General features: G+C 47.2%; 8 protein-coding genes across 8 annotated transcripts; 5 read left to right on the top strand and 3 right to left on the bottom strand.

Moving 5' to 3' along the window:
* Positions 1-200: 200 nt before the first annotated feature.
* Positions 201-2,413, bottom strand: EDB82DRAFT_444485 (major facilitator superfamily domain-containing protein; the record flags this gene model as incomplete). The annotated part of the gene is made up of 3 exons (XM_025734213.2): positions 201-768; positions 817-2,028; positions 2,075-2,413. 3 exons carry the CDS (start codon positions 2,411-2,413, stop codon positions 610-612), a joined length of 1,710 nt encoding a protein of 569 aa, XP_025585042.1. The 3' UTR covers positions 201-609.
* A 1,228-nt stretch (positions 2,414-3,641) lies between these two features.
* On the top strand, positions 3,642-4,687 carry EDB82DRAFT_497879 (uncharacterized protein). Its single transcript, XM_025734212.2, has 3 exons — positions 3,642-4,001; positions 4,054-4,246; positions 4,303-4,687. The coding sequence occupies exons 1-3, from the start codon at positions 3,781-3,783 to the stop codon at positions 4,588-4,590; spliced, it is 702 nt and encodes a 233-aa protein (XP_025585041.1). The 5' UTR covers positions 3,642-3,780; the 3' UTR covers positions 4,591-4,687.
* A 117-nt stretch (positions 4,688-4,804) lies between these two features.
* EDB82DRAFT_429283 (uncharacterized protein) lies at positions 4,805-6,292 on the bottom strand (the record flags this gene model as incomplete). The annotated part of the gene is made up of 7 exons (XM_025734211.1): positions 4,805-4,886; positions 4,939-5,006; positions 5,063-5,480; positions 5,535-6,004; positions 6,051-6,098; positions 6,148-6,192; positions 6,239-6,292. 7 exons carry the CDS (start codon positions 6,290-6,292, stop codon positions 4,805-4,807), a joined length of 1,185 nt encoding a protein of 394 aa, XP_025585040.1.
* A 1,000-nt stretch (positions 6,293-7,292) lies between these two features.
* On the top strand, positions 7,293-9,053 carry EDB82DRAFT_460319 (uncharacterized protein). Its single transcript, XM_025734210.2, has one exon. It carries the CDS (start codon positions 7,735-7,737, stop codon positions 8,983-8,985), a length of 1,251 nt encoding a protein of 416 aa, XP_025585039.1. The 5' UTR covers positions 7,293-7,734; the 3' UTR covers positions 8,986-9,053.
* Positions 9,054-9,846, bottom strand: EDB82DRAFT_497874 (acyl-CoA N-acyltransferase). The gene has a single exon (XM_025734208.2). It carries the CDS (start codon positions 9,551-9,553, stop codon positions 9,062-9,064), a length of 492 nt encoding a protein of 163 aa, XP_025585038.1. The 5' UTR covers positions 9,554-9,846; the 3' UTR covers positions 9,054-9,061.
* On the top strand, positions 9,847-10,435 carry EDB82DRAFT_497873 (uncharacterized protein). Its single transcript, XM_025734207.2, has 2 exons — positions 9,847-10,183; positions 10,239-10,435. Exons 1-2 carry the CDS (start codon positions 9,964-9,966, stop codon positions 10,376-10,378), a joined length of 360 nt encoding a protein of 119 aa, XP_025585037.2. The 5' UTR covers positions 9,847-9,963; the 3' UTR covers positions 10,379-10,435.
* A 537-nt stretch (positions 10,436-10,972) lies between these two features.
* Positions 10,973-12,758, top strand: EDB82DRAFT_474593 (FAD dependent oxidoreductase-domain-containing protein; the record flags this gene model as incomplete). The annotated part of the gene is made up of 3 exons (XM_025734206.2): positions 10,973-11,500; positions 11,575-12,459; positions 12,516-12,758. 3 exons carry the CDS (start codon positions 10,973-10,975, stop codon positions 12,756-12,758), a joined length of 1,656 nt encoding a protein of 551 aa, XP_025585036.1.
* Positions 12,759-13,422: 664 nt separating this feature from the next.
* EDB82DRAFT_554845 (FAS1 domain-containing protein) lies at positions 13,423-15,132 on the top strand (the record flags this gene model as incomplete). The annotated part of the gene is made up of 2 exons (XM_025734205.2): positions 13,423-14,097; positions 14,151-15,132. 2 exons carry the CDS (start codon positions 13,423-13,425, stop codon positions 14,814-14,816), a joined length of 1,341 nt encoding a protein of 446 aa, XP_025585035.1. The 3' UTR covers positions 14,817-15,132.
* Positions 15,133-15,289: the final 157 nt, after the last annotated feature.

Below are 15,289 nucleotides of genomic sequence, written 5' to 3'. Positions count from 1 at the left end.
CTCAAATCTCCAGAATGCTTTGCCACCTTTTATAGCGCACCTTCACCGTCTTGGGTAGTATCGCCGCAAGGGCAAACCTGGGCTGGAGGAATATGTCCACCAAGCGGATTGTTTCAGTTAGAGCAGGGGACCCTAGGATCTGCATAAAGTGGATGCTGGCCCCCTGCCTTAGCGGCGGTTGAATTTCGATGGCAACCAACGTTAATGCGAAGGTTCTTTTCTCGGAAAGGACCATGTCTTCCGTTACTGCAGATGTCTCTGATATAGGGGTGCTGCAGCCTTGGCTGTCACCCTGCGGCAAATATTTCATCTGATGTTGGGAACAGATCTTGCCATATTGGACGATCTTATGGTTCTTATCGGACTCTTGAGCTAAATTAGGTATTCGTCTCGTCTGTTCCTTTGGGGTCAACCATCAACCAACAAGTGATAGCCGGATACAAGGAGTTGATGACATTCATTACTAAATTTTATCCACCTATAGGGTTACATGCCTTGCTAACAAGTATTAAGCTTGTATAGACTCTAATCTGATCGAATCCCTGTTTTTATCCCACTTTCCGATATCCCGTTTACCAATCCGATTTCGTCCGTGGCTTCCGGAAATTCTTACAGATCATGACAAGCATACTTGCTCTTGTGTCTGATCCACTCACCGTACTTGAACAACAAGAACGGGATGGGGATAAATGCGATGGAGATGAAGGCCAATGTAGAACTAGCCCAGCCAACCCCAAGGTTCTTGTACATAGCCGACGCAAATAGTGGCTGTGTATGTTAGCTTCTGTATATACCCCAGTCATGGGCCAAACTTACAAATCCGGCACCAAATGCACTTCTAAAGAAGTCGTTGCCAGCAAGAACGGAGGCTGCATACTGGGGATACGCATCGCTGAGGTAGTTCAAGACAGAGTTGAACAACAAGAATGCCCCAATAGAGAACCAACCTGTGCCAATAATGGGCACAATCCAGTGAATCCTTGCCCGTGATGACCATCCAAACCAGAATAGGCAGACGGGAATCGCAAAAGCACCAACAAATGATGGTGGCAATCTCCACTCAGGCTTGAGTTCCCCGTTCTCGTTGAACTTTGGCTCGATGTACTTGTGCTGATACCAAACAAAGGGCGGCAGAACAACGAAAACAGCAATCAGAATACCTAGATAGGCAAGACCTTGAATACCCAGAGAAAAGCCATAAGTCTCACCAAACACGATGGGGAATGACTCGAACCAGATGTATAGCAGACCGTAGATGAGAGCGATGTAGAGGTTAAGCACAAACACGATTGGCTCGCCTAAGCTCAACTGGAACGGTCGTACCAGAGTCATCAGCGCAACGTCCTTCATCGACATGTCTTGTGTCGCCAACTCGGCTTCACAAACAAGCTTGTCGTTGCCAGTGAGTTTTCGCAGGCGTCTACTACGGCGGTACAAGATGTTTGCAGAGGATGTCTCAGGGAGGAAAAAGAAGAAGAGAACAAGAGGGAATTCAGATAACCACATGAGTTCCCAGATAGTCCAGGTCCATCCTTTCTTTTCAGCTGCGAAACCTCCAACAAGAGGTCCAAGAGTAGGACCACAGATGGCCCCAACACCCCAGACAGCAATACCGTAGGTCCTCTTTGCTGGACTGTACATATCACCAATGGATGCTCCACCGGTTGCAAGTGACGGCGATCCAATGAAGCCAGTGATAAATCGGAAAGCAAGAAGCATACCAAAGTTTGTTGCAAGGGCAGTGGGGACTTGAAGAACGACGAACAGCGCCAGAGTGATGATGTATACAGGGTTACGGCCGATCTGGGGGATCTCAGAGAGTGGAGACCAGACCATAGGGCAAAGACCGTATCCAGCGACAAAGAGAGTGAGGCCCAGAGTTGCGGCGACTTGGGAGACGCCAAAGACTTGCATAACATCTTGAATACCGGCTGTGTAGATGGCTGAACCAATGTAGACAGAGAATGTTAGGAGGCAAATCTCAAAGGTGACAAAGAATCTCTTGATTCGTGACCAGTTCCTGGGGTTCTGCGATTGTCAGTACACCATAAGAGATGATAGATGGAAGGCTTACCTCAGGATCGTCGGGACCATACCAGTCCACGACATGAACATCCTTTCCCTTCTCCTTATCAACAATACGCCCACTGGGTTCGTTCACAGTCCCTGCCTCTCCTGAAGACACAGCCGTATCGGAAGAAGAAGACCTCGTTTGTGATCTTCTGCTCTGCTGTTCGCCATCGGCCTCGGGTGCTTCCGTTTGACCATGTCTAGCCATGTTGGCCGACTTTTCGGCGTGAACGTATTTCTTCCATAGCAATGGGTCCTCTTCTTCGGGGTATTTGAAGACCCTGCCACCTGTCAAGAAACGAAGGATATGGCTAAAAATGGTGTCTCGAATTAGGTCCTTCATTGTAAATGCCAAGGATAGCTAACGACACAAGCCTTGCATGAAGAACGTGGGAGCCAAGAACCGAATTGGGACATGAGGCGCCCATTCTATAGTGAACGGGATAGGGATACGGCGTGAGTCGTCATGATCACCGTGTCATAGAAAGGTACGTTAGCAAGAGGATCGAGGATCCCTAAACCGGGTCCAGCTTTTTGTCTTGTTCTTCTAATTAACTCATCATTTAAGAGTGGAAGCTTCGGATGTAGAAACATCGCTAGAATCAACGGGGATCGATCATCGCTGGCAGATCTAGATCGGGCTGAGCCGTGCTATGTCTAATACTAACCGCTGAGCCAATGGATCAATAGGCTATTATGGTAGTATTCTCGAAGAAGTTTGGCTTGGCGTGGTAGGGAGCTTTTACGATGAAGTCGTGGTGGAGTTTTGGGTAGTTTTGGTGAGGTCATGGATATTTTTGAGGTATGACGCCCATGACTTTTGGGACACGATGTAGTTGATTGAATTTTATGAGTCTCTTAGCTTATTGGTGAAGTAATTAGTGGCCTTTGTTGAGAGATTGTGTGTTGAATGAAAGGGGTCTTTTTCAGCCTTGCATGACTCGGTTGTTCTATTTTGTGATTGAGATGGTGGTTTTCGATCTGATAGGAATGGGAGCGTGACACAGTAAGATACACGAGAGTATTAGGGACATCTCGGTGAACTTAGATCGAATACTTCAAGTTTTCCACTACTACAGAAGTAATTTGAGAAAAACCATGTATCATACCCATCCTGACCGTGGTTTGCGAACAACTGGCGAGGTTATTTACTACCAATACTTGGATGTAAGGGTTATACTCGTCGCTGAATCGCTGTATGAATTAATTCACATGCCAATTGATTTGATATGTTCCTATAGATGAGCCAGTTATAAAGATGGTATCATGGCTTCTCAATTCAATGTGGCTTATAAGTAATCCACCGAGGCCACCAATGTCCGCGTTCCTGAAGGATCCGAATGTCTCACAAGGGAAATGGCTGATGTGAGCCACCTCCGTCCGCTGCGGAACAGCAAGTGGCTTACCAGAAGAGAGAGTAAGCACCACATCGAAGCCTAATTTTGTTGTACAAATTTATTGGTTGATTGATACTCGTTCTTCCTATTCCGGGTGCTATGATCCGCTATTTTGACGTATTTTCCGTATTCCAAACGATAATCAGCGTCCACCTAAATCTCCTAGCCAGAGCCTCGATGGTCGGACTGGCGGACTTGTATCCATGCAACTCCGCAAATCAGCCACAACTAGGAATGCATTTATATAAACACGGTGCAACACTTATTTATCCTCCGTACTAAACAGACTCATTAATTCTACCATCTACTCATCATGAAAATCCTCTTCATCGGCGCATCAGGCTCCATCGGCGGCGAGGCTCTCCGCCAATGCCTTGCTCATCCAAAAGTCACTTCGGTAGTGTGCTTCGTGCGCCGCCCGCTCCCGTCAGATGTCTCAAACAATCCAATACTTCAATCAGTTATGGTCAAAGACTTTTCTGTCTGGCCAGAAGATGTGCTGCTTCCTCATGTTGACGCCGCCGCCATGATCTGGTACGTTTCTTGCATATCTCAACTTGTGCTTGCAATTAACACGAATATCCAGTGCTATGGGCTCATACCGGGGAGACGTAAGAGTAGATCTGGAGTACCCTGTTGCTTTCCAACTTGCCTTCGCACCTCTTCTAGAGAAGCAACCAAAACGACCGCGATTCCGCTTCATTCACCTCAGCGGCAAATTTGTCATTCAAGATCAAGATGCAAAGCTATGGGTTAACGACTACCCTCGTAAACTAAAGGTATATTCCCTTCTTAATCACTTATCGCGACATAGCTGACCACGGTTGTCATATAGGGTCTCTGCGAAGTTCGATTCAAAGAATTGGCAGAAGAACATAAGTCTGTCTGGCGAGCCTTAGTGCTTCGACCGGGCGGTGTGGTTACGCAAAACCTGATGATTCCGGGCATGATTGCAAGAGCACTATTAGGCGATAACTGGGTAATTCTGAATCGCGAATTGGGTGCGTACTTTACGTATTTGGCTGTCAGTGAAGAGAGTGAGCCAGAGGGGACGTTTCTGATCGAGAATAAGCGTATTGTCGAGGGTGGAAGGGCGTTTTTGAAACGTCAAGGATCAGGTTAGAGAAGTTGGGTTTCAGAGATCTTGCACTATGCAGTTAGCAAGGAGAATAATTCAAAACAATGATACAGACCCATGGGTGGACTTCCTTTGATATCATCACTCTTGCACAAGAATATCCAATTATTTAAAACGGCATCCAGGTATAGTGATCTAAGTTAACTGTCTGCAAAACATAATCCAAAAGAAATTTATCAAATCAGCGCCGGTGGCTTTCTCATAAATGGTAATCAGCAGGTCGAGTAACTCTCGTGCCTCTTCTCTCCCAAACACCATCGATCTTCATATCCCTTGCACCACTGCAGTATAAAGTCAGTTTCATCTTTCAAATCAAAGAAGGGTTCTTCTTACTCGTCTCTCCACATAATTATCGGGTCAGTCTGGCCCTTTGGAGGATTTCTAAACACCATGTTCTTGGTCTATCACACATCAAAGTCAGTAATGGATTTTTTTTTATCACGGTAAGTTTACTTACCAATCCAAGCGAAAGATGAATGGCTGGAGGATCAACTGTGATCTCATTCGTAGGCTTTCCACCCTGAACCGCGGCTGAGATGTTCTGCGCCACTACATGTGCTTGTGCTGCTCCTGGTCGCGCTGCTTTGTGGGCTCCACTATCGGCAATATCGCCGCACGCATACAGATTCGAGTAACCTGGATCGGCGAATTGTAGGGTTGGTGATACTTTGATGAAGCCGTTGGCTGAGTTGAGGATCTTGTGTCCAGGAGTGGGTTGTAGATCATGTAGAAACTGGCTGTTTGGGGTTTGACCAGTTGCTGGGATGACAAGGTTTGTTGATAACGTGCGGCCATCTTTCAATTCCAACTGGAATTCTGAACCATCTGTTGGGAAGCCATCTTGTGGGATAGTGGCACGTGTGCCGGTGATAACACTGTCATAGGTTTTAGTAAATGACCAGTCGAGAAGGAATAGAAACACAACTTACTCTACGCCAAGCTCTTGCAATCTGTCACGGATGATGGCATCCATCTTGGGGTGGTAGAGCTGCATGAGTCGATCTCTTGAATGGACCAGCGTAACCTTCTTCTCAGGATAAACCTCTCCTAGATCAGTGGCCATTTGCACGCCCACCGCTCCACCGCCTACAATGACGATCGCTTTGGCATTCTTGATACCCTGCTGATAGGTCTTGAAGTAGTCGACAGAAGTTTTTTTATCGTCATGCTGCATGTTACTAGGAGCTTGAAGACGTGTTCCAGTAGCAACAACCGCATAGTCGAATGGAATTTCTGTTGAACCTTGCCATGGCCGGTCAAGAGTGATCTGGTTCTTTTGTAAGGAAACTACTCTAGCATTGACAATGGCATGGTTTGTAGAATTTGGTAGAGAGGAGAAAAAGCCAGTATAGGGGATGAAGGCTTTGTGTTCGTAATCCGGGACGATGGCGAACCGAGGCTGGGAGTGTTAGATGGAGATTTATTTAGGCTAGCAAGCCACTTACAAAAGCGAACAGATGGTGGAAGTGGCTATGTGGTTCTATTAACAGGACCTGGAATATGTCAGTACTCAAATTTGAGGATGACATTATGAAGACATACTCGATGAGTAAGTGGGAGAAGAGCCGCGAGTTCTTTTACAGCAGCCTAAAATTGTTAGTTTAGGTTTAGATGGTGGTCGGAGTTAACTTACAAGCCCAACAAATGAGCCACCAACGACAATAACATTCTTAAGACCGGCAGTCATCTTGGCAGAAAGTAAAATGAGATATGAGATTATGAAAACGAAGATCTGATCGAACACGGATTTACGGGGTCTTTTATCTGCAGCCATCTTATCAATCTAAGACCTCGTCCGCGCGTTCCCTTTGCCGGATATCCGAAATCAATTCCCGAGATCGGCCCCCTCTGGATCGGCAACTCGGGTCGGCATCTTGTCGCAAAAGAGCGAGTCACGGTGAATTGGGATGAAAAGACCGATAAATGGCGACTCATGACTAATAAAAACAATGGGAGCGCTTCTTTTTATACTATTCACATTCTACGGTGGTTTACTACTACAGATGGCTTACTGTCACGCGTATGTACGCGATGTAGCATGTCCGATCTGCTGCGCATCCCAGCGAGGTACCTACCAAGCACTCGCTGTAGGTGGTAACAAACAGTGGCATGGGTCTTGCACATTCAATTGGGGAAATCACAGAATAGGAACAGTTAGGAAATATGGGTTAACAAGGTTTGATCGCTAGTCTCGGCCACTACTTGTAGATGATATGTTTGTGCCAGCCGTTGGTGAGGATTGCTAACTAACAATTGTTATGGTTGCTGGTAATGTTTAGACATCTCTAACATCCCAAACTGCACACTCATCAATGTATAACGGTCACGTGCTCATGGTAGCACATGTAAAGACTTACAATTAGTACAGCACATCGGAGATAAAAATAAATGTCAATTCGTAAAGATTGGTTAACACGATGTTTGCTTGATCAATTGCCTACTTTGCTATGCAAGCTCAATGTGTGGGTTGTGTGCCTAACAGACTGCGTGCAACTGTCGCACTACCTTAACCACTGTTGACCATCACAATTGTTAACATGGACATTGCTACCGCATTTATCCGTACGGAATGGCCGCGAGGAATATACAGTTGACCTGACCGTCAATGAAATACATGTAAGTTTACAATGATTGTCTTGTAACACATCGTCAACTATAGAAGTAGTCAGGTTAAGGCTATGGAAAGTCATCAAATATATTGTCTACCCTAGAATCGAGCTTCATGTTCACGGGGGCACTTTCCGTCTTCATCTCTTAATCAGACGTGGATTCAGCACGTGGGGTAGATGAACCAATCATATCGTAAGGCTTAGCGTGTATAATCCGGAGATTGTGGAGCCGTGCCAATTAAACCCAACAGTTCCTTACATATAGCGGGTCAGCGAATTGAATTACAACGGAGAAGGCACCGAGTTCAGTAAGCTCAGCCTTGCTAATGGGCTTAAATGGGTGGTACGTCAGCGGCTAGCCAAGACAATCCTGCCGTATTCTCGACCCCTAAGCCTCCTAGCCTAGGAACACACAGTGGGTTGCATTTTTTTTTGACAGCTGAATGCGCCTCTTTCTCCTCTCTTTTTCTCTTCTCAGCCTTTCCTTTTCCTCTCCTCAATTTGAATCAGCAATGAAGTCATGCGACCTTCTCACGCAAACATTGGCTTCTGGCTGATATGGTTTATCGCTCTGCTATGGAGCTACCGCAACGGCTACGATGACCCCTCATCGTTCTTCTACAAGAGCCGCATCGCCTTCAACCGTCGCTTCTCAGCCACCCGCGAAGCCCAGGTCGACGAGTACCTCGAACGCGAAATCTACTCTGTCAAACACAAGCAGCGCACCGAAGTGCAGGTCGAGAATGAGTTCCTTTGCATCGGAATCCCTAGTATCAATCGCACCTCTTCGGCTTTTCTCGCGCACACGGTCGGCAGCCTGGTCGATACCCTGACCCCGAATGAGCGCAATCAAATACACATTGTGGTGCTGCTCGCCGACAAAGATCCCAAGAAGCACTTTGCTTATGGAAAGGATTGGCTCTTTGGGCTTGCCGACGATGTGCTCATCTACTCCAATGACAGCTCTGCTGCAAAGGCCGGACCAGACCTCGACTACAAAGTCCTCGCGCACGACATCCGTGGGATGGGGCGCAGTGACGACCGAGTTGAGAACATCCGTCTAGATCATTCTGTCCTCTTCGAAGCCTGCCGAGAACGAGACCCCACATACTTTGCCCTCATCGAGGACGACATAATAGCCTCACCAGACTGGTTCACGCGCTTCAAGAAGGGCGTGATCGAGGTCGAGCAGCACGCGAAGGATGCGCATCACGATTGGATGTACCTGCGCTTGTTCTACTCTGAGATCTTGATGGGATGGAACAACGAGGAGATCTTCGACTACCTAAAAGTCGTGATCTTAGGCTACACATGCCTTATCGGGTGTCTCCTCCTCGCTCTGCGCTGTCGTGGACGTCGCAACGCAGGATCGTTTGCGTCCAAAGACTTTGCGCAAACAATCGCTTTCCTCCTCGGTCTTTGGATCCCTGCCTGTCTCGCGCTAGCTTTTGTAACGGGGCGTATCTCGTTGCACCGCCTCTTTACGACCTCACCCACGGTGCGCGAGATGCCACGCTACGGGTGTTGCGCGCAGGGTCTCGTGTTTCCAAACCACCACTTGCAGGCTCTACAGGATTTCTTGCGCGAGCCACCGTATCAGTTCCCTGGCGACATGATAATGGAAGACTTTGCGCGCGACAACGGATTGACCAAGTGGGCGCTTGATCCGAGCGTGTTGCAGCACGTCGGACTTGTGGAGTCCTCTGATGGACCTAGGAGGGCTGAAGTGTGGAACTTTAGCTTTGAAAGGTTACGAGATGCGCATAATTGAAGGCGCGACGCCGTGCATTGCGGCAAATAGAGCGAGCGCATATACAAAATAGACCAAGGAAAAGTGATACCAGTGTTTACAATAGCTCTTTACGAAAATATACACGTTCAAACCCCTGCTCCGTCCGCCTCCCAGTTTCTGTAAAGCCCAACTTAGGATACAGGGCCAAATTCTCCACCATAACCACATTTGTGTACAATATCAGAGCGTCGCGCCCGCGGCCTTTTGCAAAGTCTTCAGCATATCGCATCAATACTTTGCCATACCCGCGGCCTTGGGCCTTTGAGTCAACAACGACATTGTCAATCTGAACCTCATCTGCGTCGTCTGCGTGGTAAAGGATTAGCGCGCCGACCATTTCTTTGTTGATAGGCCGGAGGACGAAGATTGAATGGCCTGGCGACGCGAGAAGGGATTTGTAGTCTGTCGTCATTGGAGCTGGGGGTTTGTTCATTCGTGGAATGTATTTTTCGTAGGCTTCGTGAATGATTGACTGGATGTTTGGTATGTCATCTATCTCGGCTCGTTGGATTGAGAGGTCTGGTGAATTGAATGGAGGGTCGTCCATTGTAGAACAATAACAGCTTCCGACGAAATGTAGAGTCGACCAGTGCTTTAAAAATTAGAGCTTATTCACGGTAAGGCTATACATTGAGGTTGCAATTAAAAGCATGATCAATTGAGGAGTCAGTGGTAGAATGTCATGCCGGCTTCGGATCTGAGCCTAAGTCGGCTGCTGAGCTGCTGCGGTGATAGCGAGGGAATAAACTCTATGCCACCCAAACAAACGCCTTGAGCATGGAACAAAATGCAGGACTGGAAACGAAATTGACCTTGTCGCGTTACTAAAATAATTGAATTATTTACTTATTGATCTTGATCTGGACCGATCTATGTGGAGTGGCTTCAGCCCAGTAAGCCGCGTTCGTAGCTCCAGCTCTTGAATGATATCACGACTGTACAGTGATGCGATCATAGATGTGTCGTCATCAATTACCTATAAAAAACCAACATTTCCGTTTATTCTCGATTGTTTACATCTCAAATATCGCATCACACCCAAAAAAAAAAATAACTCTCAACAGCCAATTCACTACATCTCCTATAATCACCATGTCTGACAAGCCCACAACCAACCTGACTGGCACTGTCCCCAAGGCCATGGACGAGCAAGGAACCATTGGCAAGCAATTCACAGGTAAGCAGAAGTAGCCTCTTTATGTTTGTGACATCAATTAACAAGAGTCATATAGAGCAAGGAGCTATTGGAGGTACCGCGGCAAAGATTGGAGGCCCCCTTGCAAAGGATGGTGTAATTGGCAAGGAATTCACCACTGGTGGAAGCATTGGAGGAACTGTCCAGGACAAGATGGGAGGAGAGAAGAAGGCTTAATTAATTCCGAGCTGTTAAATTAAACTAAGATAATTAATTCAATCCATTTAATACTCAGCAGTAACACCCAATGCCATAGTGATAGAGTGAAGTTGTATCATAACTGTAGCCAACACGGTTTGCTGTCTCTATTGTAATACAATGTCGTCCATCATTGTGACGTTTTCACTAGCGCCAAGGATGACAGCTGCATAATCTTTCTTTCAATTGGTTCCTTTCTAAGTCAAAGGACCAATTCTTCCGGGCCTCTTATAGCCGTTGGGAATGCTGTGCAAACAGTGACGACTTTGTGATGTGAAATTGTCAATACTGACGCACTTCACCATGAATTCCCCTCTCAAGGGCATGAGCTCTTGCCAATCAGTATGTTCTTTTTAAAACATGCACATTGTACTGCTCATAGACATCATGTGCTGTTTCGCATGATATAGAGAGCTCCAGTACGTGCAGGTTGCCCTTTCTGCAGCACACTTGACCTACATCACAGCTCCACAGCCTAGAATGCTCTTCTCTGTGACCTCGACTGCTTTCAAAGTCTCTCGAATTTCTCGTCATTGCACATTCCAGCTATCCTTTAGAGCTTATCAGTCCACGATGGCCTCTTCCAAATCACAGCAGTTCTTTCACACCTCAGGCGCAACCGACGCAGTCTGGGTACACCAAGATCCTGTCTCCAACCGACCTTCGTTCACAAAGTTAAACCAGGATATCGAGACTGATATATGTGTAATCGGTGGTGGTATCGGAGGAATATCCACCGCATATGAGCTCGTCAGTCGAGGGCGTGAAGTTGTCCTTCTGGAAGCCCGTCAGGTTCTGTCAGGAGAAACTGGCCGCACCAGCGGGCATTTGACCAACGACTTGGATGATGGCTATACCGAGATTGCTAAGAAGCACGGCGATGCAGGTGCCAAGGTTGCTGCAGAGAGCCACGCTTGGGGAAGAGACCGCGTTGGTGAAATTTCAAAGATGCTTGGCATTGATTGCGAATATCGTAAACTACCCGCGTATGAAGTCTCTCAGTACTCGACCAAAGAGAAGAAAGATCACGAAGAAGAGATGCACGAATTAAGGAAGGAGGAAGCAGCGCAAAGAAAGTTTGGAATCGATTCCAGGTTTGATGTGAGTACACATTGAAGCCATGATTTACAATGTTCCCTTCTGTTACAGTCTAACTTGAACTAATCATTTGCCAGGAAACACTCACCGTTCGTGGATGGGATGGAGCCATTGACCAGCGAGGAGGACTCATTGTCAAGGACCAAGCTACTTTTCATCCAACAAAGTATCTCAACGGAGTCCTCAAGTGGCTCAAGTCCCAACCCAACTTCCGCTGCTTCGACCAAACCCGAGTCATGTCAGTCGAAGAGAAGGGTATTGAGATCTTGGGAATCGGTAACAAGTCTGTTGTTGTGCAAACCTCAGATGGCAATTCGATCAAATGCAACAATGCTGTCGAAGCTACTTGTGTTCCTCTACAGAAACTGAGTGTCATCGCACAGATGGAATTTATGCGAACATACTGTATTGCCGCCAGAGTACCCAAGGGTTCGATTGAGGATTGCCTCCTCTACGACCAGGCTGAGGAGTACAAGTACATTCGACTGACAGCCTGCGATGATGAACATGATTACATCGTCGTTGGAGGCTGTGATCACAAGGTCGGCCAGGAAGACACCACAACTGAGTTCAAAGAACTGGAGACATGGACACGCGAGCGCTTCTCGCAGGTTGGTTCGGTCGATTACCGCTGGAGCGGACAGATCTTTGAGCCAGTGGACTTTATGCAGTTTGTTGGTAAGAACCAGGGCAATGACCACATCTACATCATCACGGGCGATTCTGGCGATGGCTTGACGAGTGGAGTGTTGGCTGGCCGACTAATCGCTGATGAGATTGATGGAGTCAAGAACCCATGGGCTGAGGTCTACTCCCCTAAGCGTATTGCTTCCATGTTGAAGTCACTGCCCAGCATGATATCACATGACTTGCAGATCAACGCGCAGTACAAGAGGTTTTTGCAATCCGACATTGCCGATATTGAAGATCTTGGTCGGGGCATGGGCGGTGTTCTGAACAAGGTAAGAAAGAACTGTGCCACTAGGCTACTCGTTGAATATATGCTAACTCATCAAAGGTCGGATCAAAGCCCATCGCAGTGTACAAGGATGAAGAAGGAAACGTCAAGCAGTACAGCGCTTTGTGCCCACATATGAAGGGTGTCGTGTGTTGGAACACTACAGAAAAGAGCTTCGATTGTCCTGTGCATGGAAGTCGATTCTCCCGAGAGGGTATTTGTGTGATGGGGCCATCTAAAGGCAATTTGGAGCCGGTTGATAAGGCTGGAAAGGCCGATCAAGAGAATGTAGCTGGTAGCTAAATGGTGGTCTAGCGTATTGGTAAATAAAGTAGGTCGCGTAGACTGGTATGGCTAGCTTTGAGCCCACTCTTGTTGCTTTACTGGAGCTAGGTAGAGCCGGATTAGGATCCTATTAGGCTTATTATGGCCGCATAATTTTGTAAGAACATAGGAAATCATCCTATTGGGTGCTTCGCACTTAGAATTCTACCATTAGTTCCTCCATTCGACTGTTACATCACATGTTATGAACCAGGAACGTGAAAATACGCGGTTATTCATTGGAGGTTACGGTATACGCGTACAAATTCCTTAGCTCAAGGTTGATAAGCCGACACGCGTTACTCAACGCCTCACGTCAGACCCGAAGAAGCCGGGCTTGGAGTGAAAGAAAAAGATCAATAAGTCAACACTCAAAGTTTACCGTAACCCTTTTTGACACCCTGATAATGCGGGGTAAATTCGCTGATGACGCCAACACTCGTTGTACTGTGCCAGTGTCATAGCAACTCATTATCCCACCATTTCCAACGATATGACCCTCATAAAGTCTGGGCATCATTGACAGACGTCGTTATACATACCAGCATCTGGTGCCGGCTCAATCCTTCTGTCTTCCTTATTCCTCTCGTCCTCCAACCTCTTCATTTCTACCTGATAGTCGATACTATCATCCATCTTCATAATGAGGTCTCTTCTGACTCTCACATTGGCCACGGCTAGTTCAGCTTTCGTCCTCCCAGAGTCGCTCAATATTTTTAATGATTTCAAAGACGATCTCAAGGAAACTCTAGAGGACATTCCAAAGCGTCTCCGCAAGTCTCTTGATGAAGCGACCGATCAGCTCTCCACTGAGATCTCTTCCGCCATTCACAGCAAGCTTCAAGATGAAGATGCTTTCTTCCACGACTTCGTCGACAACGATGTCACCAGCAGCGACGAGCCCCTGTCTGTCTTTGGTAGAACAGGTGGCGACTTCACAGACCACACCACATATGAACTCATCGCTAAGAGTAACCACACAAAGAAGTTCTTCAAGCTCGTTCAGGAGCACGAAAGCTTTGGAAAGCTTCTGAATAGCACTGATAAGAACTATACTCTCTTCGTACCCACCGATGAGGCCTTTGAGCATATCCCTGATGACCACAAGCACAAGCCTAGCGATGAGTTTGTCGAGGATGTTCTCAACTACCATCTCGGCATTGGCGAGTATCCCGCGTCAAGAATCCTCTTCACCCACACTGTTCCCACCACTCTCAAGGAGAAGCTTCTAGGCGACCAGCCTCAGCGACTTCGAACTAGTGTTGGACTTTCTGGTGTGCGTGTCAACCTTTACAGCAAGGTCATTGCCGTTAACTTTGTGAGTATCATCATAACCTTCGACATGTTGTATCCGTGACTGACTATCCTTAGAAAACCAAGAACGGCATCATCCACGCTGTCAACAGAATTCTCGTCCCTCCTCCCTACATCGGCAAAGAAATCAGCCTTTTCCCCGCCCAATTCTCAACACTCCTCCTTGCCTACGACAAGACCGACTTTGTCAAGTACATTCACGATGTCCCCATGATTGGCAGCACCGTCTTCGCCCCATCAAACGAAGCCTGGGCACGTCTCGGCCCACGCGCCAACGCTTTCCTGTTCAACACCGAGACAGGCAAGAAGTATCTTCGTGCGCTTCTCAAGTACCAGATCGTGCCCAACATCACACTCTACAGCGATGAGATCTACTACGGTGATGAGAAGCAGACCCTCAAGAAGACGGATCTCGGTCACGGAGGTGACTTCCACATTGAGCTGCCTACGCTACTTGAGAGGGGCGTTGGTGTTGATGTGCACACTTTCAAGAGTTGGACTACCATTGTGCTGAACGGACACGTCGTTGTTGGTTTCAACGACGCTGTTGGTAAGAATGGTGTTATCCACGTTCCCAGGACCATTCCTATCCCTCCTCACAGAAGGGACGAGCATCCTTCTGAGATCGACGGTGAGATCAGTGTCGAGGAGCTCAAGGAGAGACTGCAGGATTATGTGGAGGGCGATGATACTGAGTCTGACTGGCAGGGTGGTGAGCTGTGAGGTTTCTCAGACGCTTATTGGCATAGCAATATTGGTGGTTGTGGTTGATGGTGAAAGGAAGAAAAAAAAAGACTGGAAGGAAAGTGATAAGTAAAGATACGCTGGTGTATTAGCTGGACAGGTCACAAAGGGCGCGGAAGATAGCACCAGGAGGGAATGCCGTAATAAACCTAACCTTATATTAGGGGAAGGTAGAAACAAGATAGGGCTTGCGTAGACTGCCCTTGCTATGAAGTTTAAATACAGAGTATAAAAAGAAGGAAGCCGTTGCTGCTCCAAATTGCATCTTTTTCACCCAAACACAAATCATCTTCACATTCAGATTTAATAGCATCACACACAGAAACATTCTTGTGTCTTTCACAAAAGCTTACCCACTGCTCCAGTTGTCCCTCCTCTATCTTCCAACCCCCTCTTCACCCAACATCGCACCATCTACTTAATCATCCCATTCCCTCATCTTCTGTCATTCT

The sequence above is a fragment of the Fusarium venenatum genome (genome assembly GCF_020744135.1).
Source record: "Fusarium venenatum strain MPI-CAGE-CH-0201 chromosome Unknown EDB82scaffold_2, whole genome shotgun sequence".
Lineage (NCBI taxonomy): Eukaryota > Fungi > Ascomycota > Sordariomycetes > Hypocreales > Nectriaceae > Fusarium > Fusarium venenatum.
This window is presented reverse-complemented; position numbering and strand designations above follow the sequence as displayed.

Bases quoted from the DNA above. Each gene is read 5' to 3' on its own strand.
- EDB82DRAFT_497879 (XM_025734212.2), top strand. From the start codon at position 3,781: ATGAAAATCCTCTTCATCGGCGCATCAGGCTCCATCGGCGGCGAGGCT. The intron at 4,002-4,053 runs GTACGTTTCTTG...ACGAATATCCAG, and splicing joins GACGCCGCCGCCATGATCTG to TGCTATGGGCTCATACCGGG. The intron at 4,247-4,302 runs GTATATTCCCTT...GTTGTCATATAG, and splicing joins ACTACCCTCGTAAACTAAAG to GGTCTCTGCGAAGTTCGATT.
- EDB82DRAFT_460319 (XM_025734210.2), top strand. From the start codon at position 7,735: ATGCGACCTTCTCACGCAAACATTGGCTTCTGGCTGATATGGTTTATC.
- EDB82DRAFT_497874 (XM_025734208.2), bottom strand. From the start codon at position 9,553: ATGGACGACCCTCCATTCAATTCACCAGACCTCTCAATCCAACGAGCC.
- EDB82DRAFT_497873 (XM_025734207.2), top strand. From the start codon at position 9,964: ATGTGTCGTCATCAATTACCTATAAAAAACCAACATTTCCGTTTATTC. The intron at 10,184-10,238 runs GTAAGCAGAAGT...AGAGTCATATAG, and splicing joins CATTGGCAAGCAATTCACAG to AGCAAGGAGCTATTGGAGGT.